At 33.4% G+C, this 26,437-nt stretch overlaps 1 protein-coding gene across 5 annotated transcripts; it reads left to right on the top strand.

Annotated features, from left to right (window-relative positions):
- Positions 1–17,288: 17,288 nt before the first annotated feature.
- On the top strand, positions 17,289–25,990 carry LOC110031622 (nuclear transcription factor Y subunit A-9-like). Of its 5 annotated transcripts, none has more exons than XM_020734925.1 (7): positions 17,289–17,499; positions 19,132–19,245; positions 19,329–19,406; positions 20,537–20,649; positions 21,106–21,174; positions 21,559–21,723; positions 25,263–25,990. In XM_020734925.1, the coding sequence occupies exons 2-7, from the start codon at positions 19,155–19,157 to the stop codon at positions 25,635–25,637; spliced, it is 891 nt and encodes a 296-aa protein (XP_020590584.1). In that variant the 5' UTR covers positions 17,289–17,499; positions 19,132–19,154; the 3' UTR covers positions 25,638–25,990. The 5 variants fall into 5 exon arrangements, with proteins under 5 accessions (XP_020590584.1, XP_020590582.1, XP_020590585.1 ...); XM_020734923.1 differs by having other exon boundaries at positions 17,290–17,499; positions 19,124–19,245; XM_020734926.1 differs by lacking the exon at positions 17,289–17,499 and adding an exon at positions 17,547–17,698.
- Positions 25,991–26,437: the final 447 nt, after the last annotated feature.

Below are 26,437 nucleotides of genomic sequence, written 5' to 3'. Positions count from 1 at the left end.
GCATTTAAGTGTTTTAGTGATATCAGAAATTGAGTGATCTCAGACTTATCAAATTTATCTTGTCGAGACGTTTGATTTGACTATAAGTTTATCGTATTGAGAATTCATTTGTCCTTCTAATTAACCGTTCAAAGCTTCTAAAAGTGGTTTAACAGCTTGATCCGGAATTGAGCTAACTCAAATTTGACTTGACTCCTTAAAAAAACGATAGCATACAACTTCAAATTTGAGCCGGTCAGTTTGACCTTTGCATTTGCTTTTAGATTTGAAAGACGAAGATCCCAACAACAATTTGTAATCAAATTAAGCAAATTTCTAAGCAAAGTTGATGTAAAATTGTATTGCATGGGGTATCTAATCAGATGTATTGCAATTATTTATTATTATTATTATTATTATTATTATTAAAATAAGGACATCAGAATTTCAATCTAATCCAAGATATTACATCAGGATGAACTCGAATCGAAAAATTTGCATTTGGGTTAACTATAATAATTTTTCGAGCCAAGTTCTGGTTAAATACTTTGTGACATTTGGGCACAATTGTGCTTCGTTTGCTTTTCAAAATGTTGTGGTGCGATGATGCATTTTGCAACAAAAACTAGCTATGTGTGGTGACTGATATAATAGCTTCGCAGTTGCTTCTTCAAAAGCTGTAGCTAGCCGAAACCTACCCTCAGTCGAGACGTGCCATTCTTGCATTCTATATAAGTGAAATTACAAACAATTGGGCTAAAGTAATCTTACTCAAATTTAATCATAATAGATTTATAATATCTTAACAATAAAAAATGAATATATATATATATATATATATATATATATAGCAAAAAAAAAAGAGTTTAATACTCTAACAAATATTTGTTCGTGTTCGGCTCGTTAACTTAGCGAAAGAGCCGAAAACGAATTTATTAACCAGCCGAACACTAGCTGTTTGCGAACAACGAGCCGTTTTGACAGCCCTAGTCCAGACCACCTGAGACACGTTTTATTACTAATCCCATATGATTTTTGCTCCTCTAATCACCTGTAAATGAAAATAATTGAAATACAAAAATATTACAAAAAACACCCTCAAATTGTTTTATTTGAATGGACGAATTTGAAAGTTATTTACTTTAATTTTACTAAAAGATTATGATAAAATTTTTAATTAATAGTTATGAAAGTTATTTACTTTAATTTCTAATTATTTTAAAAAATTGTTGGAAGAAATGCACAATTACATGACACCATTATTTTCTCTCCATTTTTCATCGCTTATTTTTTTTAATTTTTTTTTTAATGAGCAAAACAAGATATCATTTCTAACAAATTCACCTATTAAATAAATATTATTGCGACCCGTGCAAAATATCATATATATATATATATATATATATATATACATACATACCACATGATTTTTATGTATTTACATATTAACACCTAAACTTTCATATTTACACCTAACACTAAAATTTTTGATGTGTAAAGTGCGAAAATAGTCATCGATTATTTACAGGAGGCTCCAAGAGTTTATAGAAGTGTCAAAATAATCCAAACTCTTTAAATCAAGCCTTAGAGCTCAATTTTAAAGTAAGACTATTTTGACACTTCTATAAATTCTAAATATTTCTGTAAATAATCAGAGATTATTTTGGCAGTTCACTAATATTACATAAAAAAAATAAATCACTATTACTTCATGCATAGGTCTTAGATACTCTTATAAATATAAATATCAGATTTTTAGTGTCAAATATGTGGCTTTATGTAAACTTATATGTACAGCTTGCAAAATAAATATTATAACATGGACGTGGAACGGGAAAAATTATTCCGCATTCAGAGATGAATGCGGTGTCCAATCTCCACCGTCGATCACCACAAACATATATTTAGGTGGGCCCCACTTTTATTTTATTTTTTAAAGAAATTTTGATTGCAGTGATCGACGGTGATGCATGCGATGTCCGTACGAAATAATATTTCGCGGAACGGAGACCGAGCGAGAGAAGAAAGAAAATCAAAACTATAAGCTTCTAAAATAACGAGGAGACCCAATCCAACGTGTGCAACATGATAATAATTGACAGCTTGTGGATTTGAGAAGAAAAGAATCGGTCCAATATGGTTGCATTAAAAAGAAAAAACAGTGTTTGGGTCATAAAATTTGGCTGAAAATAAAGGTTTTGTGTGCATTAAATATTTAAAGTTTTCCCAAAGTCTTAATCAACAGATATGAATTAATACACGTATAGTATTATGGTGGAATCAGCAATCCTCATGCTGTGATATGCATGACAAATATATTATTTATATTTATACCCCCAATTGTTAAGTCTGAAGTTGTCCATGAATCACGTCATAAGGGGATAGAGCGTAAGCAAAGAGGAGAAAGAGAGTAGTGCTCCATAAAATAAAGATTAATATGGGATAATTGGGTTCTTCCTGGGTCTCTTTGACCTATTTTATTCATAAAATGATCTCTTATTTATAGGGGATGACGCACAATTTTTGATGTTATATGTTTGCCCTTTCTTTAATGGAGGCGTTATAGGGTTATTTATGATATTTTAATGTATGAGTTTGTCAAACAGCTGCTTTCTGGCTAGACTATCTAAGCTTAATTGGCTTAAGATCGAAAATTTCTGCTCGGTTGGCTGAATTTGGTCGGTCATCAAGGCTAAAGGTCGTCTGGGCTGCAGGTTGTCTGTCTCTAAGGTTCATTCTGACATGTTTTTGTTATACATATATTAGTTCACATATTCTCTTATCTCTTTAACAGACAACTGTGAAAAGAATAGGAGAATTATAAAAAAGAAACTAACATTGCTCGTCTCTCCAAATATAAGTGAAAATTTTGTTTAAGAACGAGGGGTGATTTTAGAGGATGTTCTAAAGCCAAATGTCTAAATGGGCTGCAAAACTAGTGGATTGAGTTTGAGATGATATTTCTTACACAGCCCATGTCTTGGTCCCTCGATTAGGACGCCGCCTTAGCCGGGCCACAACTTACACCATATTAACAGACCTTGTCGTAGTCTTTATGAGGGTAACCATCCTAGCTCACTGTTGTGGTGATTTGCACGCTACTCATCATGGATCTTGTAGCTAATAGGAAAGTAACCACCTCAAAAGTTTGACATGTGCTGAGTTAGAAAACTAGCTTTTATCTATACTAAGGCATTGTGGATAGGATAGACGAGAAGAGTAAGAAAAAAAATGTAGTCCGCTTCCCTCTTATTTTTTTGGAGACTTGCTTGTGGTGTATATATATATATATATATATATATACACACACACACACAAAAAAAATTGTGAATATCCTATATGAAACTAAAAACTTAATGAACAATGAGGGTTATGAGATATTTTCCTTGAAGTGCTATCGATAGGCCTTTTTTTTATTTTTTTTTGGAACCGATTTTTCTAGCAACATGCAGACGACTAAGAGGATTTGGTCGAATGTGTGTGACCAAGTGTCTACAGGGTCAGTCTCGATTGGATGAACTCGGTCGGTCATCCAGACGAGGTCTATCGTTCAAGCTACAGGTCATTTAGAATGTTGGCTGTTTAGGCTACGACTCATCCTGACTGCTGGTCATTCGGGTCGTCCAGCTTGTGAGTTGTATAGGTTGCTAGTTGTCCAGGCTGCGAGTCATCCAGGCTTTGGGCTGTTCAGGTTGTTGTTTGTCCAGGTTGTGGGTCGTCCAAGCTAAGTTGATTGGGATGTGGCCTATCTAACTGGAGCTAGTCGGGCCAACTTAATCTTCAGTTCTTTTCCATGTATTGCTCCTCTTCTTGTTTGTAGCATAATACACATTCACCGCATCTTTCAGAATGTTGAGTTTGGATTTGTTTGTGAATCACACCTTATGAAAAATATAGCATAATAAAAGAGAAAGAGAGACAAAGAACCATGCATAATAAAATGAACATTAATATGGGGTAAGTTGGGTCTTCCCAAGCCACTCTGTCCTGTTTTATTCATAAAATGAACCCTTATTTATAGAGAAAATGTTCAATATTTGAAGTTACATTTTTTACCCTGATTTTATTGAGGTATTACATGTATTTTTGATATTTTACATCTATGGGCTTATCTTTCGGCTATTTTTTAGCTCGTTCGACAAAGCTTAATTGCCTTCGGATTGACAGTTCAGATCAGTTTTCTACGATAGGCCTACTTCAAGATCATCCAGGTTGCGAGCCATGCTGGCTACAGATTGTCCCTCTGAGAGATCAATCTAGCATCTATTTTGTTATACAATATCATGTCAAAAATATCACTTTTTTTGTTTAAAAAAAGCCAAATACTGCTTTTAACGCATCGGAAAGGTGGTATATATGTAAAAATTAAAGTTTAGGTGTTTGATATGTAAATAACTATGAAATGAGTGGCATGCATATAAATATTAAGAAAAAAAAAAAAGCAACACTGATGTCTGAAGATAAAAGTAAACAAAAAACTCTCTTTCTGAATTCAACTTTAATTTAGAGGTGCAGTGAAGGAAAAGGACACTAAACTCTGTTCAAAGAGATGAGTTTCTCATCTCCTTTTCCATTTAGTTGGGAAGCAACATAACTGCGGATTATTACAATTGCTAGCTGGTGTCCAGGTTTGTTCTGATTCTGGGCAAGCTCCTCCATGGCTTTACGATTATGTTTTGCAGGGCCAACGAAAAAATATTACTCTGATGGATCGTAGTCTTTGTTTGGACACAGCTTACGTCCATACTCCGAACGTAATACTTTTTCCTTCGTAACACCATTCCACTTCTCAACCATCTCCTGCAACTCATCAAATCCCTATACACCGAATGCTTGGTTTAATTGCTTTGTGAATGTTAAATTGTAATCAAATTGTATGCTGAAGTTTATGATAAGCTGCTATATGTTTTAGTAAATTGCACTATCAGCTTAGCTCATGCATCCGTTGGATGAGTCAGGTGAGATCCAACTCACTTCAACAAAAAAGAAAAGTACTATAGAGTATTTCACAAACACTCGAGGGTTTAGGAATGGAGATTATGGAAAATGAAGTAACAAAATGTACATTAGAAGCATTAAAATCTCAAGCTTTGTTTCATGCAAGAAATGGAGCTTAGGTAGTGAGGATCGATCTTGATTGTTTTCAGTTTTTGCTATATCACACGCACACGAGTGAAATAGTAAAGAGAGCGAGAGACAGAAAAGATTATATGAAAAAGTCTTGAAGGAGAAAAATGACACAGTATTTACTACTTATGTAACATGTACTGTTATGATGACTCTCAATTATGTGAACTAAGACAACTCCGCAGTTTATAAGGAGGTTTTTTATAGCTAATGAGTACAACGGTCATTTGGCTATGACAAGTGTTTAACCGGTCATCTTATATGAGTCATTGTATATATATATATATTTGAGGGGGAGAAAAATTCTAAGAGCAAGGTGAGGAACTAAGAAAGCTTATATCGAGATCAGGATCAATAGAGAGCTAGAGGAGATTGGTTCGTCTTCTAATCTTCGAGATTGTCTTAGTAAATTCTTTATTGATTCCCTCCCGTGGATATAGGTCTTATGACACATAAGTTCTCCGTGTTTTTGTTTCACATTTTCTTTGAGTTTTTCCATCTCCCAATTTACTGTCCTGCGGTTCTCTTAGCAGTAGATTCTACCACACATACCATTGAGGGCGATCATATCATTCTTTCTCGGAAGGCATCATACATAGTGATGCATGAAGATTATGGATGCTATTGGGAGAATTTAAGGCAATCCTCTTTCTAGAAGCCGAGACGACATTTTAGGCTCCAAATCAATTAAGTCGAGCCAAGCTGAGCATTGAGGAAAGAATCTCTTTGTTATATTTAAGATGGTGCTTGATTTGATTATTCGTGACTATTTTTAAGCTTGATTTATTTAAATTTATGGCTGTTTTAGTTTGAATTATTAGCTAATAAAGTGAATCTTAACAAACATATTATAATAAACACGAGTACACGAGTGAGTAGTTTGCCCGTTAATTAAATATGCATCATCAAACTTATTAATGAGTAGCTTGCTTAACATAAAATTAACATTTCATTTCAAATAACTACAATATAAGCAAGCATCTTAATGATTATGCTTATGATAAAATAATAATTAATATTAAAAAAAAACACACTATCACATAATTACATATTAAATAAATGAGAATTTACATGCAATACTGATACAAATATTTTAATTTACATACAACAAAAACAAATACGAAGCCTTAATCTCACTACGTGGGGTTAATTGATTTTTTTTTCGACAAGTTTTACGCTGGCTATCGACTACCTAATGCAACCCTCGCATCCGAGTTTGGGACCGGCAACGGCAACACTAAAATTCATATCCAACACTAAAATTCATATTAATATCCCGTTACCCTCTATTGACTCCTGCATGGAGTTGTTTTGTCGGCCAACTCAGCTTGAGAAATTATTATGTGCGGTTAATTGTACATCTCGACAATGATCTGAATGGGTTGTTGTGTGATCCATGACAGTTTCGTTACATCCAGATCTTCGTTCGAACTGCATTCAACTGCATGCAATAATTTTCCCTTCCTCATAGATGTATGGATTGCACGATAGCCCATAAAAGCACTTCTGCAGGTTTTAGATTGTCAATTAGATGGTCAAATATTTGAACTTCAAATTTGACATATTTATATTCAAATTGAACGTCTTAATGAGAGAATCCAACAAGCATAAACTATCTTGATTAGGAGGTCAATAAAGCCCTTAGATCATAGTAAGACGCCCTCTCTTTACTTGGGGAGGAGGACAATCAGTCGAATTATAATATTATTCTGGACTGAAGACCTGACGATAACTTTCAACCTCTTTAATTGCCAACCACCGTCAATCATCGCCCGCCAACTGCCATTAACCACTATTGGCCTCCCTTGCTTGTGTAACAACATATCCCGAATAAGGTCTTATGATGTATCCCGAATTCAATGTAGCAAATTAATAATGGCGTATTGAAGATCTACTCTAACTTCTGGAATCAATTGCATACTTTCTATGGACTTTCTATGCATAATTTTTATCAATCGTCATATTCAAGATGCAATGACTTTCTATGAACTCTTGAATTTTTAGGTATGTTGTATGCATACAAACATTATATTTGGATGTATTCATTGTAATTAAATACTTATATTGTAATGTTTCAACGTGCTAGACCTTATAATTTTTTATGCGTATACAGAATCACGGTTTAAAAGAGAAATTTTTTGCTCATGCAAATTTAAAATTATTTATATAGATAGACAATAACAATCAACCACAACTAATTACAATAATCAAATAATTAATCTAATTTTAGCGCTGGAGACCGCATCACGAATCGGCGCCAACTCCCGCTCCTGCTCTTCTGATCGCGAATCTGCGCTTCCCGCTCCCGTTCCCTTTCTTCCGATTGCTAAAGGTCGCGATCTCTCATTCGTGCCTCCCGCCTCTTCAATCGCCCGCCAACCGCTCCCGTCTTCCTATGTTGTGAAGCGTAACATCCCTTCGCTCCCTCCTGTATGTGATAAAAAGGCTTCGGACAGCTCTCCTTCAGTTTTAGAAGTCACTGTGTTCTTCTTCGGTTTCCTCGGGGTAGAGGAATGTTTCCTCGGGAAGGAAAGTGCAAGAAGTAGTGACTTGCGGTGAAAAAAGAAGAAAGAAGAATAAGATTGTCCTCTCTTAACTTCTTCTTAGTGACTTGTGGCAGAACAAAAATTGAGTTTATTTCTCTTGTAAATTTGTCTTCTTCGGTGTATCTCGGTGTAGAGTTTCTTCGGTGTATCTCGGTGACGAGAGAGAATAAGAGAGAGCAACGAAGTGAGAGTGAGAGATTCCTCTTGTAAGTCGAGGTGACCGACTGGTATAAATTCTTAAAGTAATAAAATCTTCTGCAACTTCGTGGACGTAAGCAATTTGTCGAACCACGTAAATCTGTGTTTTCTTTTGTGGTGTGATTTTTCTCTTTCTATTTTTTGCTTCGTCGATCGTTCTCCTGTTTGATTTATATATATATCACATCAACTGGTATATCTATAGATTAGATCTCGCAACAAAACAACATCTAAGACATACAAAATTAGCATAGAATAATTATAAAGAAAAGTAAAAATCTTCCCTTTACAAAATAATCCATTTATTTGCAAATTAAAAATCTTACCCTATAGATCTTGAAATTTTCCATTTATTATGCAAAATTAGAATCATTGGCTTTAGGTTTGATTCCATTGCTTGCCTACCTAATCCATTTGAATGTGAAGCTTTGACTAGCCAATAATCCCTCAAGCTTCCTATTAACAAATCCACAATTTATTATTTGGCAACAACTACTCATGTTGGCAAATCTTCAACCACATTTTAAAATGTGTTGTTTGGTATGATTGAATCCTAGCCATCAAAAAAGAAATCAAAACTAGTTTAAAAGGAATGCATTGAATCCATTTTGTTAGTCATTCTTTACAACATTATGTGTTAATAATGTCAATTAAATATTTTCAGCCAAAATGTTGAAGCTTATAAGTGAGGATTAATCAATTGGTATTATAACAATGTATTTTTCAAATATTTGATTTATGATTAAGCTCAATATTTGATGCATCTTAGGCTTTGTTTGAAGGAGTTTTGTCGTTTGACGAAACTAATTTGAAAGTCACGTTGGAGGAAACAAAGAAAGTCACTTGAGATCTAAAACGGTAAAAAATTATCGTTCTTGTGAAATAACTTTGGCGAAATTCTGATAAGCGTTGCTTTATCAAACATAAACTTTTATACTACATTCGTCCACTTCAACTCAAATGAGGTTTACCGTCTTCTCAAACGAAGCCTTAGTGATCTCCCTTTTGATATGACAACACTTTATATTGACAACATTTTGCCCCAAAATGAAAAATGCCACTTAAAGTAAGAAGGGCTCGCAAATCTTGCTCAATCAATGTGGACTCTATCTAGCTGGAACCATACGAGCCATCAACCATATGAATAAGTAGATCGCAATCGAACCGTCGACCTCGACATATTGTTTAAGAGAATATGAATCAAATGGGGACTAGAAATTTATGACAATAAAACTAATTTTCATCTTAAAAGCTGAAATTTATAATTAGAAAAGTCACTTAGTATATTTTGTATCCATATATTTTTTATGTCAAGTTAAAGGATTTAAGTGGTATGCATGCATATATAAAAGTTTAGTTGTGAGATATATAAATACATAAGAATTGTGTGCTATGCATGTAAACACCCATATAATTTTTCAACCTTCTTTATAAAACAAAATCTAAAATTTGTGTCTAAAGCGTGTACAAATATTAGGGGTGCCAAAAATTAAACCAACACATCAAATCGATTAAAATCCGACATAAAAAATGAGTGTCCGAGTTAACCCAAATAATTTTTTGGACGACTGCAGATTAGGAACCTAAATTTTTTGGGTAAGATTCAAGTTAGACTTGCAAAACTGAAATTGATCAAAAGTTAAAACCTTTCCGACTAATTCTAAACCAGATGGATAAATGTTTGATTCTTTCAGTCAATGACTTTAAATACTCAAATTAAATTAGAATTAATCAAATGTTAAAACCATCAACACCCTTCAATGAATGGCACAAAAATTAGACATGGTTACTTGTGCCTCTTAGTGACCAGTGTCGGCCAGAAATTTGGTCGATCTCTTTGAAAATAATTATATATATATATATATTATATATATATATATAATCTTGATTTTGAAAAAATAGTATCTAAATTTTGAAAAATGAGAATGAAGAAATCTCATATATTTAATAGTTTAAATAACTGAGCATAATACTACAAGTGATACATTTCCTTGAAAGGTGAGCATATTATTTGACAACGGACTTGATTTTATAAACTAAATAATGTATGAGAACTATTTGGTCCGCGAAACCTTTTCATTTGTAATCGACAAGTTCCCTCTAGCTAATATAAAGATTAGATATGATTTATTTTACTTAGGTTGTTAATTCCCTATAAGAAAATTCCCAATAATTAAGAAGACTCTCGATTAGGATCAACTGTTTTGTATTTAAGATTTTAAAGTTTAGTTTTCAAGATTGAACACAGGAAAGTCAAAAGAAAATGACTCAAAATAAGAACAATTATTTTAGAAGTCCGAAAGAGAAAAAAAGTTGGGGATCTCACGGATTTCAAGGCAAGCCTCAGCGAATTCCCAACTATCATAGTGTTTGGCTTTATGTCTGTGAAATTTTATTATTTAATGTTTCAATCCTACAATTTATTATTTAGGGCTTACACTTGCATGACACCCAATCATACAAACAACCTAAGAACATATGAGGGTTTACGTCGCACCGAACGACAAACTCAGAATTCTAAGAGAATTAGAGTTTATATTGCACAACATGATGGTGCAAAGACATAAAAAATAAGGTGAGGATTTATGACGTACTAATTGGACCGCCTCGAAGTTCAATGGGTTTGTGTTGTTTGAGACTAAGAAAATGTTTAGTTGATGTGTTCTGCTTCATTGTTGAGTCTTGATTGTAAGCCTCTGTCCTTTGCAGCTTGTTCCAAGCGATCAAAATAATGAAGAAAGTGGGCTCACGATGATAAATTTCAGGAGCATCTGTGTCTTCCATGGCAGCAGTTCAAGGAACCAGCCTTCATTCAGTGCTGTAATTCTTGAACTTGGAAAGCAGCTGGTAAGCAATCAATTCAAAATTTCAGCTTTATGGTAGAAAAATAAAAAAAACACATTTCTTTTCATTATAAATTTAATAAAGTTTTGATTTTTCTTTTTTTAACTCTTTCATTCTGCTTATAGGTTGACAGAAACATAGACTGGATTTATGGTGGTGGAAGTGTGGGTCTGATGGGTTTGATCCCTCATACATTTCTTTAATGGAGGATGCCATGTTCTTGGGTAACAAATTTTCAGCATTTAATCTTCATGAATAACAACTGAACTCTTTTATTTTAGTTTGCAGGAGTATAAACCTCTCCATGAAATAGTGGCACCAAGACGAAGCTGGAAAGTGGATCAATTATTAGAGCCTTCCAGCCTCCAGTGGTCACTTATATCTATTGTTGCTTTATGTAAATATGAAGGTAAACAAAAAAAAATCTACCTTGAATATTAGTTCACGTAAGGTAAGAGAATAACACTGAAGCTTTTTCTTTCTTTCTTCTCTTTCTGTGTTTTAGCCTTTTGCTTACATGACTAACAATAAGCTGTATATCGAACAAAGAATCAATTAGCTACCAAAGCCTATTAAGTGCTAATAGTTGATTGTCACAAGGAAAATTATTTAGCCTCCAGATCTTTGCCAATCAAAACAATTCCCCTTTCAAAATCAGTCCACTATTTCTTGGAATACATGAGAATATGCTTTCATTTCTACACAACCCTATAAAAATCTGGGGGGAGTAAACTCGTTTAAATAAAAGTTGCAATCAGTATACTTCATACCCTATACTTAACTTTTGCACTTATTTTTCGAAGCGGTTCAAACGACATAAAAAATAAGACATCCTGATACAAAATGTGTCTGAACTTACTCTCTCGAAACATACTAATCCAAACGAAGGGAAAAGTAACACGTAACAAATCTCAACAAATAGACTAGGCGAATCAGAACTAACCCTTTTTACGGGAAAGCCAAGGTACACGTGGAAAGAGCGGATCTCAGTCGACAACATAAATCCAGAGACTACTCAATGTAGAAGAAGCACATAGTGCTTCCAAGAGAAGGTCAGTCCTATAATATTATTGATAATAGAGAAATCCAATCCCTCGTAGGGACAATTGATATTGGTTGGAAGGATTTTGATGATTTTAGAAATACATTGGTAAGTAAATATTAACGTGGAACTATATAAATTATACGTGCCTTAAGAAACTCATTAGCATGATATGTGGATTTTGCTCCTTAGAGAGGTTTGATAAAAAAGTCAATTATTTTGACAAAAGTCCTAATTAGTTGAACTGATGCAACGAGCCTGAGGCCGATCCACCAATATTTTAGGGAGTTTGCATTGATTCCACACAATTTTTATGTAATCGATACATGAAAAGGTGTATTTCCCCTTTTAAAAAGTTAATACTTTGATGTGATGTTAAAGTTGAGTTATAGATATAAATATAATAGTTTAAGTGTTAGATATTTAAATATATAAGTTGTGTGGCATACATGCAAATGCACATATATTTTTGATATGTCATCACCAAATTTTCATCATCCGAAACGAATCTCATTGCATGACACGAATCTTGATGCATCTTTTTGAAAAAGAAATATTCAAATTTAAATTAAAAGTCATCCAATGCACCTGTTTCAGAAAGTTTGTAGTTCAACTGACCGGCTAAACGAGTTGGACCCAATGGTACCAACATTGATCCAATTTGAACCAAATCGAGCGTTGCTCAAGCCATTAAACCATGTTTGGAAGTCTTTCAAATGCATTTGAAAGGTCAACGGATGTTGAATCCGGCGAGTTCATAGTCAAATCGAGCGTCTCGACAAGATGAATCCGACGAGTATAAGATCACTCAATTCTGACATCATTAGAGCACTTAAATGTCCATCAAATATCGTCTGATCAAGAAAAACCTGCTAAGCAGTCTGATCAAAGTTATCCATATTCTTGCATTAATTACACTTTGAACTCTATAAATATAGCCCAACCCATCTCATGAAAAGAAGAGAGCTTGAGACTTGTGAAAGAGCTTGAAACTTTGAGGAGCTTAAGTTTAGCATCATTCATGTCGTCGACGACCACCGCTGACTGCTTTCAACAATCGCCGACCAACCCTATCACGGATATATTCATTTCGCATTTTGTCTCTGTGTAAAACCACTCATCCACCTAATCAGTCTCACCTCGGCAACACTTAACTTATTATTATGCTTCTCTTTTAAAGGCCAACATTCAGCGTCATAGAGCATTGCATGTCTGACCACCGTCTTATAAAATTTTCCTTTCAGTATAAGCGGTATTTTTCTATCACACGAAAGGCCCGAAGCATTCCTCCGCTTCAACCAACCAACTTGAATTCTACTATTAACATCCCCATCTATATCACCATCGCTTTGAACGACAGACTCGAGATATCTAAATCGTTTTAATTCTACTTAAATGAAGGTCTTTAGACTTCAATGTAGACCTCCATAATTCAGAAGGTGTGACATAATTATATGACGGCATCAAATGAGTCATTAAGGGTTATCTTTAATTAAAGCCATTAAGGGTGATATAATTATAGTTAATTATGATTTCTTTGGGATTGAAGTAGTATTTTTACTTTGATATGGAAGTTTTGGATCATATAAATGTAAAAAAAACAAAATTTAGGTGTTAAATATGTAAATACATATATAGGAATTATGTGGTATGTATGTATTTATATATCTAACCCTCAAATTTTGATATTTACACTTATGGAGTTATGGGTCATAAATTTATGTGTGGTGTGTAAATTTTTATATTTTGAATATGATATCAAAGAATTGATTGCTATGCGTGCAAATATGATGTTTTAGGTGTTGGATATGTAAATACAGAAGAATTGTGTGGTATTGTATATATCAATCTTAGCTAGGGGTGCGAGCAAGTCAAGCTCGAGTCCGTCAAGGTTAAGTTCTGCTAGTCTGCCAAATTGTGAGCTCGAAATCAGCTCGTATTAGAAGCAGCCAGCCCGTAGACTCGAACTAATAACGCAATTTTTATGAAAGCACTCCAGAAAAAGAGTTGGTGGCCGGTGGGACGAGCTTGTGAGTAGATAAACTCGTCTTATGAGCTAGTTAACAAGCTCGAGAGCCAGATTACGTGCTTTTATGAATTAATCGATGCACATCACACACATTTATAATCAAATCGGAACCTGATAATGATGTTGTTTAATTTGAAAAAAAACTAATTAGTTCATATAAGTTAAAAGTTAGCTAATTATAAGAACTTATGAAGAGGAAGATCAAACATGAATATTAGGCTTCTTTATATTGGAATATTTGCAAACAGAGCCCTCAATTTCTATGTATTTGCATCTTACATGTAAACTTCAATCATGCCACGTTATCAATGCATGAGAATGTGTATTTTACTTTTTTTTTTAAGTAAAATAGTGATATTTTTTTTAATGTGATATGAAATATGGTGGTAATTTTTATATGATATAAAAGATTTAGGGTTTAAATATAAAAAGTAATGTTCAGGTCTTAGATATAAATACATAAGAATTGGGTGATATGTATGTAACCATATTCATATTAAATTATAATATATTATTACTAATTATATAATCAAATTAATTTTATTTAAAAAAAAATTATTTAAATAATATATCAAATATGTTACGAGCTATTAGTGAACTTGAATTAACAATTTGGATAGTCTTTAGGCTTATTTATTTAACAATCAAGTGCTTATAAAAATATTTCAACTTGTTTATCAAAATTTGATCGACTATTAATCGAGTCGAACAAGTACGAGTTACTTATCGTTCGCATTGGTTCATTTACAACCTTGCATATACGTAATGTCTAAACATTACCACGAACTTGAGGATAAAAACGCAAAAGCAATGAATATTATTTTCCTTATAGTTCATCACTTTGGTTGGTCATATAAATATAAAATTTTTCAAGGTCTTATAAGCTAAAAACAATTTAAAAGGCCATGAAACTCTGACAATGCTGCTTAGGTGAGACTGATTACCTGCCAACAAGCAAACATTGGTCTTTGCTGAGTAAATCAAACATAATACTATATTTTGATATGATACATTATCCACATAAAATTATATTTAAAATAGAATCATATCAGCACTTCTTAATTAATAATATGTCAAATTAAGTAGGATTTGTCACTTCCTTATTGATTTCATAAAAGAATTTTGACCAAATATAGAAATTAACACCCAATCAATATATATATATATATATATATATATATATATATCTGTGTGTGTGTGAGCGCGTATAGTTTGGCTCAATATGTCTAAATAGGTGGGCATTGAATATGATAGAGCTGATGGATATCAATATTGATGTCGTTAACAAGTACCTGACTTGTTGTTCATATGGAACATTAATGTTGGTTTTGGCAATAGTTATCATCTTTAATGGTGATTACATACATGAACATCAACGTGTATAGTGGATGTCTGTCATGTTTGGCAATGTTGAGCATTGGTTTTTATGTTATTGACTAGAATTTTTCTCATTAAAGATGATAGATATCAACATTGGTGCCAATGAAGAGCATCCATCTTGTTAGAGATTGGAAAGTGTACATGTTTGCGTTAACAATAGGCATCTTTTTTGCTAGTGAGTACAAACATTTACCTTTTCAGTGATGATTGGCTTCAACATTGTTAACAATGACATGTGTCAACCTTTGGTGATGATGAGATTTAGCCTTGAGGATGATGATATATGTTAGTCTTTATTGATGAGGGGATTTGAGTACTGATAGTGTAGCTTTAGATTCTCTAATATACTTATTGTGATCTCATCTCAACTTATCAAAAGGTGTGAAAAGTATGACCTGTTATAGATTTCTTAAGAGGGGATATTTTGGTAATTTAGAGTGCAAAGCAAAATACTCTATTGAATGAACCATATTCCTCACATTGTATAATAGTCTTTCTCAAGTATTTGAGTATCTTAATAAAGTCAAAATTTGGCAATATAAAGCTCACTATATTAGCTTTGTTGACATGCATATTCTCACTACATTTTTTTTAAAAAAATAGGGTTAGTTTGGTCCTGCTATTAATTCACTAATTGAATCAAAATCCTTGTCAACCATAGAAAACTTTTAGTGATGTATTAACAATCAAATTAATCTTCTCAAAATCACATTTTTTCATCTAAATTACAAGTTTTATGATAAGCTAAAAACCTAATTCAATTTCAAGCAACTTTCCCTTCATTCTTTTTTATTCAATGAAATAATTCATGTCTATCTTAAAATATTTTAAATGTGCTAAAACTTACCTTTCAATGCTTTATACAAGTTATGTTATGCAAATTACATGTATATTAAAATTTTTAGCTTAAAATATATGTATTTCCAAGTATAATATCATTTAAAAATTTTAGATTTTCACAAATTATCCAATAAGAAAATTACATTTAAAATTTTATTTTCACATACAAACCCTCCAAATCATGTTTATGAAAATTTAATTTTATTTGGCCAAACCTCTTATTTTCCTTTTATTTTTATTTTCTTAATTTGGAATCTAATGCCTTCATTAGTAATCCAAATGCCACATCCCTCCCCTATAATTATATTTAACTATATTCGTACTAGTTAAAATATTAATCATTCATAAACATAATTAAAACGTTAATTATTGATTAATGAGTGATTTGGAATCTTCACACGTTGCCCGACACTCATCATTCATTATCCATTAACCTTTCTCAACCAATGCTGAGTTTCCCAAAATACCCTTCAAAATAAAATGAAATAACTCAGTATACCCATAAGCGACAAAAGATGACCGCCACGTGTACGGAGAGAATGGCTTTTTGACACGTGGAGATCGTAGACGCCTCCGTCACGGCCCCGTTATCCCTTAGCCTTCGGCACGTGGCAGTGAACCTTGATTGTTGAAGATAGCCCGACGCGTGGCTTGGACTGCAGCTGTTGTGCGATTGCAGGGCTGCAGGTGAAATGACGAGAACGCCCCCGTGAAAGCTACGGGAGCCCCGCACGGGATCGTCAGTGGGCCAGCCTATACAATTCGCAATTGTACCTTCTTACGTTTTTACCCGAGATGACATGTACGTAAAAGACCTTTTGTTGATCCGGTAAAATCATAAAGCTATTCGAAGCCTGACCGGCAGCCGCCAATCATTCCATTTTTAGAAATTTATATATTTAATATCTAAATTTCGAAATTTATATTTATAATATATTATTATTATTATAAATTTATGTATATGAATTTTAAAATAATCGGAACTATTTTTACACTTTAATAAATAATAATAATAACTATAATTCTAAAATAATATAAAAAAATTGAACTTAATGTTAGATATGTGAATAAATATGTAAGAAAATGAATATTTTAACAATTTTATGATTTTTTTTAAACTTATTAACTGTAATATTGAAATATTTTATTTGTATTATCACGTGTTATCGTCCGCAACTTTAGACTAAAAGTCATTTATTTGTTAAAAGAGAAAAAAATAATATATCAGGACTTCTAATACATTCAGAGTCTAATGAACGGACGTCAAATGTCAAGTGAGTTATTATGTAATATCATTAAACTATCAACACAAATTAGGTTTGGAGTGCTCATGTAATGATAGAGGAGACAGGGGATCGATTCCGGAAGAGAGGAGAGAGAGATGAGAGAAATTTCTACTCTGCGCTGCAGATTTTTGATTATTTTATAGAGATTGCGAGCGGATTTCTGTGAATTTAGTGAGGGAGAATCAATGGAATGGAATGGAATGGAATAGTATGTCGCGGGTGCTGCCTGTAAGGCCCAATCCCTTTCACTTTGCTGTTTCATTTTCACTTTACATATTTGGTTTTGGTGAAGTGTAGGTGTCTTTTTAAGTCTAGGGTTTTGGGAATTCTGGTTCCGGAGGTGCGGAGAGTTCTTTGAAGATTCTTTGATGGAGAATTAGCCATCGTCTATTTTAGGTCTTTTGAGTTGAAGCTGCTTGTGGCAAGGGTTAGTGTTCTGATCTCATGGATGTTGGGTATTGATGTTGCTTCGGACTTGGTTCGGTTTCTTTAGGGTTTTGCTGTTTCGGGGTCTGTTGGTTGATGGATATGTGACTGTAGTTTAGAATGTTTACTAGAAATGGTTTTAGTCTAGCAGAAGAAACTTGGGGGTTATGTAGAAATTTATGATTTGGTAACATTTATCTCTTTCTGCTTCTGTTCTTAGCTGAGCATGCTGCACATCTATTATGATTTTGGTTCCTTTGGTAGTGATAATTGACATTGTTATGCTTTTCCTGCTATCTGAGGTACCTCTATGATTTTAATTTGGTATTGAGTATTGCTGTTCTTCGTTTGAATTCTACTTTTTATTGTTTATTTAGAGGTCCATGACGAGCATGCTTTGCTTGGCCTGTTTTTAATTTATTATTTACTGTTTTAATTTCCCATAACTTTTGATTTGTAAAAAAGCAAAAAATGATTGTTCGCTATAATTATTCAAAAGTTATTGTATATCTTTAAAGGGTAGATATGCATAATCTTCACCTGTGAGTGTTTTATGGGCTATCTAGACATGGCTGACAATAAACTTGTGGAATTATAAGGATCAGCTTTTTGGAGCAGCCCTGGTGAGACAATAAATAAAATTCACTTTGTATTTTAAGCTAAATGTTCGACTGGTAATTCTATTTATATTTCATGATTCACACATGTTACTATTTTATGGAACTCTCCATGGTTAAAACTCATGTAGCAAATCGACAGAAGGTTGTTTTCTTCTTCTATTCCTTGCTTGATATCTTCATCATCAAAGTTGTTTGTCTTCTTAATCCATATTCCTAATTTGATTGAAGTACATGTTTCCTTCCCTCTATCTTAAAATATTTAATATAACATATTTTTATCTAAAGAACCAACATGATATATAAACAAAACACCAACAAGCATTAGCTCAGTGGTACTTGGTTATATTAATGGAAAAAAGGTGTGGGTGCAGGGTCAAAGTGTCTTTTTTAAAGAGCTTGAAACTAGAATTAGCCTTTTCTTTAGCCCCTTTCATTGTTTTTTTTACCTTGGGGAATTTACATGTATACTATACAATTCTTATGTATTTACATATCTAACACCTAAACATTCTTATTTACATCAAATAAACCATACATCAAATAAACCACCATCACTACCTTTTTAAAAGGATAATACACCTTTTAAGCATTAGTTTGTGACACCAAGGTGTTAAAAGTGTAAATATCAAACTTTGGGTATTAAATATGTAAATAAATAAGATTTGTGTGGTATGCATGCATATTTCTCTTTTACCTTTCCCATATAGGTAAAATAGGAGGGCATCACATACCTAAAATTCTTGTGTTTAGTTCTACCACACCCCCTACAACGTAATCTACACACTTTAATAAATATCTTTTTGTAGTTGACCAGGTGATTTACACTTGTACGAGAGCATGGAGGTTGGATCCAATGGCGAAAATTCTGAGGAACACAGCTCCCACAACAACCCTTCACCAGTCTTTCCTTCTCATCTATGGTGGCGAGGTCGTCTTGGATTTGGCGTGTTTTTTCTTAAGCTTTTATACCATATTGACTATCGAAATCTCATGTAGTGCATCATCTTGTAGGAGGTGAGTCTAATATTGGCCAATTGAAACAACAGGACTGTGCAGATGGAAAGAGGGACGCTGTCAAAGACATACGAAGTATGGATATGTTTGAAGCATATTTGTGGAAGCTTTATTGAGTTTAAATATTGCTACTATTTTCTAAACTATTTGAAATGTTTGGTTTTATATAAAATGGTTCACTGACAAAAAGATATGAGAATGAATTAGATATAAATAATGGCTTAAAGAAGTTTAATGATGTTTTATGTGGTAACTATTGTTATAGCTCGATTTGAATAGTTTCCTATGTTAAATGCTTCAGCAAGTCTAAAGCATGCTTAAGTCATAGGGGCATTTACATACATACATCCAATTCCTATGTATTTACATATCTAACATCTAAAAATTAATTTGTAAATTTATACCATCCAAATATTTTATATCACATAAAAATACCACCATTTTAACTTTTAAAAAGTGAAATACACCTTTTCATGCATTGGCATGTATGTTAAAGTGAAGTTTAGGTGTTAGATATGTCATTTCATAAGAATTGAGTGGTATTTATTTAAATTTTCGAATTTTTTAACTCTAATGTTATGCCCTTTTTTTTGCTAAATAGTGAATTATAGCAGGACATATTATGCAAATTATGTTATTTACTGATAGAAGGTTGATGTCGAGTTGATCATGACTAATATGCACAACTCTTTCTGGGGCATGCTCATCCATACAGCCAAATTGCAGATAGCTCTATTGAATTTTGTTCATTATGACTGTGGTATGCTTTGATTTGTGCTTAATCAGTGTATATTTGTAGCTACAATTTTATCTTAGAATCACCATTCTCAAGCTTCTTGTATATTGTTGTTTATCCTATTGGTAATCAAGGAAACAACGAAAACATTAATGTAAAGTAGCATTTGTTTTCTGAATGAATGCACATAACTGGAATATGATTTTTCGTTTTGTTTTTCATCATAGAATATTGGTTTTGTATAGTTTCAATGCGACCCAATCACTCTGTAAACCATACTAGGAAACCTATTTTTTTAAAACTGTAGTAATTTATTAAGCCGAGCAATTTATTGGTTGCACTGATGTGTGTTCTGATGACATCTGTAGTATTTATTACAGAAGCTACGTTATTTTTGTGGCATGACCAAAATTATTTGTTATTGATGTGCACATATTCATTCTAATTCTCAAACTCCATTTCTGGTCAGATGGAAATTCCCCACAGGAACAACAACAAATGCAGTCTATCTCCCCTTTGTTGCCTCCAATGATGCCAGAATATCTCATGCCTCACACTCAGTTAGAACTTGGCCAATCAGTTGTATGGAATTCATTCCCTTCAATTTTTTTCTTACAGAAAATTTGCATTCTTAGTACACATGTTTTATGTATTTACATATCTCGCACATAAACTTTAATATTTACATACATAGATCTTTGTTGCTTTAAACCTATCATGAAAAGGTGCATGTCACTTTTAAAATTGGTAAGAGTGCTATTTTTTATGTGATTTAAAGATTTGAATGTTGTGTGTGTAACTATGATAGTTTAGGCGTGGAAAGATGTAAATACATAAGAATTGCATGATATGTATGTATATACGCCTTTTTTTTAATAATTAGAGTTCCGTGTTTTGGATAATTCACTTTTTTCAATGTCAATCTTGTTTTGAATTGTAGCCAACATATATAGGCTTTTGTTGATCCAACAACCATGGATACTTTCTGCTCAATATTTCACCTTGTGCATGTTCATATTTTTCTTTATACTTTTGCAGCCATGTGCAGCATATTCATTCTCTGATCCATATCATGGTATGATTGCAGCCTATCTGCCTCAGGCTTTGGTAAGTGTAATTACTAACGAGCCTGCCATTAACTTTCATTTTAAATAAAATAGGAATATTTACATACACACCTCTTAATTCCTATGCATTTACATATCTAACACAAACTTCTCTTATGCATCAAAAGACATATTTCGCTTTTTAAAAGTTAACAAAAATGATATTTTTTATGTGATATGAAAGATTTGGGGGATATAATTGTAAAAAAGCAAAGTTTAGATGTTAGATATGTAAATTCATCAGAGTTGGGTGGTACGTACATAAATGCCCCAGCCCCAATAAAACATCATTGTTTTTTGAATCACAGGATACTCATATCAGTTCATTAAGCAAATTCCTGTGCAGTTCTTCTATTGCTAATTAATTACAGAGGTGTTCCTTCAGGTGCATCCTCAATTAGTCGGAATTCCACATGCTCGAATGCCTTTGCCCTTGGAAATGGCAGAGGAGCCTGTTTATGTAAATGCAAAACAGTATCATGGAATTTTGAGAAGAAGGCAGTCACGTGCCAAGGCTGAACTTGAAAAAAAGATCGTAAAATCTAGAAAGGTACCTTCAGGTTGCTAATTTTTTAGTATCTCGGCTTTGTACCATGGAATTTTAATCCTCCACTTCTTAGTATCTCAGCTTTGTACATCTCTAAGAATGAAATGTTTGCAAATCTCGAAGTAGGTTTGTATGTTGGGTGTAGGACAATGGGTGTTTTAGGCTACTCCATGTTTAAGAAGAGGGCTTCTCCTCGATAAGGAAGTAGTAGTGGATTCCTACGCGAGTGTACTGTTGGGTGTCGAATCATCAAAAAATATTTGTATATTGCTATTTTGATCTTTTCATACCTGTCCACATTTACATAATTATTTTATAGATTCGAATGTTCATTTTGTGATTCATATGTTAATGTTTTATGTTTTATATTTAGTAATCATCATGTTATGTTTAGGTCTAATTGATCTGCACATTGATCTTTTTGTTGTGTGGAAATTTGTGTGGCTTTGATGTTTGTTATTCTATGTGAATCATAGCTTATGTAGTTGAGTGGATCATTTATATTGTGCTTACAAGTTAAAATTGCTGCTTGCTTAAATTTATATAAACATAATCTTAGATCACATGTTTGGTTTATGTTTTTAAATTGAGTTGGTTGACTTATTCTTATGTTAATCAAGGGATTTAATTATTGAAGCACTTATGTCCAATCACTTGGCATAAATCATCATATGCATTTGCTTACGCTTTTGTTCTTGTGTGTTTTATAGATTAAATATATATTTACTTCAACGTGTTTTTTGCTTTTAAATTTGAAGAATTGTAAAAGTAGATTCTGAAGTACTCCTTACTCTCTCAATTAACCTATCCTCTTGTTGTACCTTTTTTGCTAATATTTTGGTTATAAATAAAACTGTTTGAGGCAGATAATGATGTTCTATTGCATTTTATTCGCTGCTATATTCTTGTCCTACTTTAGTTTTTACTAAGAGTGTTTGTTGGTGTGATTCTTTCTAGCCTTGTGATGTGATTTTTTCTAGCGTTGTGCATTGGAAACTATAGAATTTTTGGATTGTTTTTTTTTTTTTTTGTATTGACATGAGGCTTCTTTTTTATTTGGTGAGTTTTTTTTTCATTCTCCTTATTTCAATTCTCTTTTTAATGTTATTTTTTTCTTTTCTTTCTCCTTATTTCTTATATTGGAGACTATAGAGCAACACCATGAATGTTGATTGAATGAATATTTTGTTATTAATAAGCATGCTTTTTTTTTAATTGAAAGATGACCTTTTTGCCACTTGCAAGCATGTATCATGTTTGCATTGATGGTTTTCACAAGTTGAAATATTTCATGTGTTTTAAAGACAACACAAGTTTTGTCCATAAATAATTGCAATTTAGTGTGGTTGGCCCCATAAAGAATCAATTTTTCATCTTATAAATAGGGAAGCACCCACCCTAAGCTCATCTCACCATTTCAATTCTCAGTTAATTTATTATATGGGTCGTCTAGAAGGCCTTGTATAGGATGGTTCTGCTCGTGTTTATCGACGAGTTCTTAAGTTTAATGCATGTTCCCCCTGAATTTAATTATGTCTAATACTCGAAATATATAATCTTTTTTCATTTCATTCTTATTTTATAATTTTGTTTTCTTTTATTTACTGAGAGTTTGAGTTTGCCCACTTGGCTAAAAAGATGTACGTGGTTAGTGCAGTGAAATCTACCACTCCAAGTATGTGTGTGATACTGCACAGGATCAATTTTGCAACATATTTTTCACACCGTGCTAAGAAAAGCTCATGTAGAATTTATCAGGTGTGTTGAAAATGTTGCTTATGAGTTTATCTTCGCTATACTAAGAAAATATCGCACAGTTTTTACTCTTTGCACCAAACATGCCAAAATTGGTTTAAAGTTTCCGCATTTCTTACCATGGCGCTTTTGCAAAGGGGTTGAGAGTTGGCATTTGGCAGGGCTATTACAAAATAGTTAAACGAAAATATATTAATGAAATAAAATGAAGAAGATTCAGGGCATGTTGTGTGGTACAATGAGATAACTTCTCTCAGAATTAGATAGTTAGACATGCATCTCACTTGAAAGAATGACACATCCAATGAGCATCCAGAAGATTACAAATTAGAATATGAAATTTTATTGAATCAAAACTGAATAATAAATGGCCTTTTATAGATTTATCCACCTATATTTATAGATAAGGTTGGCACAAAATTCCTTTTTACTTCCAGATTATCCAAATTTCAAATCCCGGTTATCGTGAGTGATAATCTTGATTTAAGTGGACTTAATAAATGACAACATGTTTAAGACTTGAAGGCTCTAGCAAGCCCTGTAAATATTCCAAGCAATGATCTCATAGCGCGAGGGCATTATTGTTGGAACTGCAGATGGTGGGAATGGTACTGTTGTTATAACCTAAAATTGTGTTATCGAAAATGTAGCTAGCATGCAAAATAAAAATGTCTGCTTTTGCAAAACAACCCAAAAGCCTAACCCAAGCGCATAAAACTCCAACTCACGTTTAAACCCAAAAATTTGAAAACTATGGAGCACGCTTACAACCAAAGTGACCTGAAGTTAGATGCAAACCACATAAATTGACATGAAATTTGGGAATAAAATCATTGGAGAAATCAATCCATTCTCATAGGCAATGGGGATCTTCAGGGATAACAAATTTGAAAATTACCATATAAATTATGAAAGAATGAAACTATACTAAAAGAATGCCAGAGCATGTATTTACCTTAGTTTTTCAGTTAGTATAAATAGCAAATCTTTGTGACACCAATCTACGGTTCGTAGATGGTGGTAAGGTTAGGAGACGGGTTAGGAGGGTTGTAGGATGAGGAATGGAAGTGAAAATGGCAACATTGGTTGAGGAATGACGAAAAACTGCTGTTAGATGGCAAACGGCACACCGAAACAGATTCACACCACTTGAAGAAAAATGGGTCTAAATAGGAGAAATCAAGGAGAAAAGTGTCCAAATAACATAAATCTAGCAAGAAGTCCCTAGAACAAGATTCATCACATATTTAAATACTCCAAAGCAAAATAAACCCTAATTATTATTCAAAATAGAGAAAATAGGGGACCGGCAGCAGCTAATCAAGGCATGAGCTCTAACTTGAGCACAAAATCAAGCTCGCTTAGTAAATGAGCTGGAATTCAAGTTTGCCTTAGCCTGCGAGACGGCTGGAATTACCAATTGATTGTCATATTGATGCCTTCTTCGGCAAGCTGCCGTGTCACTTTTCCTTCTTCTCCTGCCATCAATGACTCTTCAGTGAGCTCCCATTATAATTTGATTTTCACCATTTGATCTCCGACTCGAGCTCGAGCTAGGCATGACTTGAGCTCGGCTCGGCTTTTTTACACCCTAAGCAACACAGTCCCTTCAAGACGGCTTATATTAAATGTTTGATCCACAACACCATTTTTTTTACATCCTAAGCTGCTGTGTTCTTATGATTATAACTTGCTTCAAGTATTCTGCTTTTGCTCATCTACTCTCCTGCTCTCCTGCTCTGCTGTTGGCTTACTAATATATGACTAGAGTTTATTATACTCTGCAGCCATATCTTCACGAATCTCGTCACCTGCACGCAATGAGGAGAGCGAGGGGCTGCGGTGGCCGTTTTCTCAACACGAAGAAAAACGATGCGGATTCTTCCAACACTTCATCATCTGCTTCTTTTGGTTACGAAGCTCTTCTCTCTAATACTACAGCAAATCCAGATTCTGCAGGCACGATGATGCCTGCTCTACAAGGAGTGCTGAAACCTCATAAACGCAACAGCAACAGTGATGGCTATCAGCACAGTTCTGGTTTGCAGTTATCTCCTTTCCATGCTAGCCTCGTTGAGAAAATGGATGAAGCAGATTTCTCAGCTCAAAGGAGAGCTGATCTATTGCTGAACCAGCCCAAGAAAAGGGCGCTGGCTATCTAATGTTTGTATTATGGCATTGCTTAGAGTCACAGTGGTGACTATAAAACACTAGGGAGATAGCTCAGAGCTCACTGGTGAATACTTTGGTTGAAGGCAATTCATTCTTGGCTGTGTTTTTTTTTGTTATCCTCCTCTCTTTTTCCATCTTTTTACAGTGAGCTGAAGAGCAGAGGAAATGGTTATGCAACTGGCGAACTGCCTAACCTCTGCGCCATCATCTCCATGAAGACAAAAATGTTAAGAGTAGCTGCATTTGAATTCCGATCAAGAAATTTGAACCCTAAGCCTTTGATTGTTGTTTCTCATAGGCTGAAAGTTCTGCAGGTGCTTTTGCATTAGTGTGAATTTACTGTGTTTTACTTATTTTCAGAAGCTGTTATCCTGTAGCCTCTTAGTTCATTTCTGTCTGTTAGAGGTGGTTTGTGAACACTGGAACAGTGCTTTAGAGGTGATTTTTTTTTAAAATTTGTTGAAAAGAGACTTTTCTTTGCAGAAAAGCAGGTTGTAGTACTATGTCCGTTGTAGCTCAAATATCTGTTGTTTTCTTTCAGAAAAAAAGGTGTTGGACAATCAATTTTCGTTGGACATTATTCTTGGTTATAAAGAAACTCCCTGTTGAAGTCTTAAATAAACATTTATTGTGTGCTGCTATATTAAATCTGATGTTTTTTATTTAGGGTTTGCAATATTAATAAAAAAATATTTAAGCTATCATATAAGAAGTAAAGATTCTCATCTTATAAATTCATTACAATTAGAATTTCTTGCTTAATCAAATGGTAACATAACCAAACTTCTGA

This window comes from Phalaenopsis equestris, unplaced genomic scaffold (assembly GCF_001263595.1).
Source record: "Phalaenopsis equestris unplaced genomic scaffold, ASM126359v1 Scaffold000840, whole genome shotgun sequence".
NCBI classification, from domain to species: domain Eukaryota; kingdom Viridiplantae; phylum Streptophyta; class Magnoliopsida; order Asparagales; family Orchidaceae; genus Phalaenopsis; species Phalaenopsis equestris.
The sequence above is the reverse complement of the archived record's forward strand: the minus strand, read 5'-3'. Positions and strand labels throughout refer to the sequence as shown.

Bases quoted from the DNA above. Each gene is read 5' to 3' on its own strand.
- LOC110031622 (XM_020734925.1), top strand. From the start codon at position 19,155: ATGGAGGTTGGATCCAATGGCGAAAATTCTGAGGAACACAGCTCCCAC. The intron at 19,246-19,328 runs GTCGTCTTGGAT...ATCATCTTGTAG, and splicing joins TTCTCATCTATGGTGGCGAG to GAGGTGAGTCTAATATTGGC. The intron at 19,407-20,536 runs GTATGGATATGT...ATTTCTGGTCAG, and splicing joins CGCTGTCAAAGACATACGAA to ATGGAAATTCCCCACAGGAA.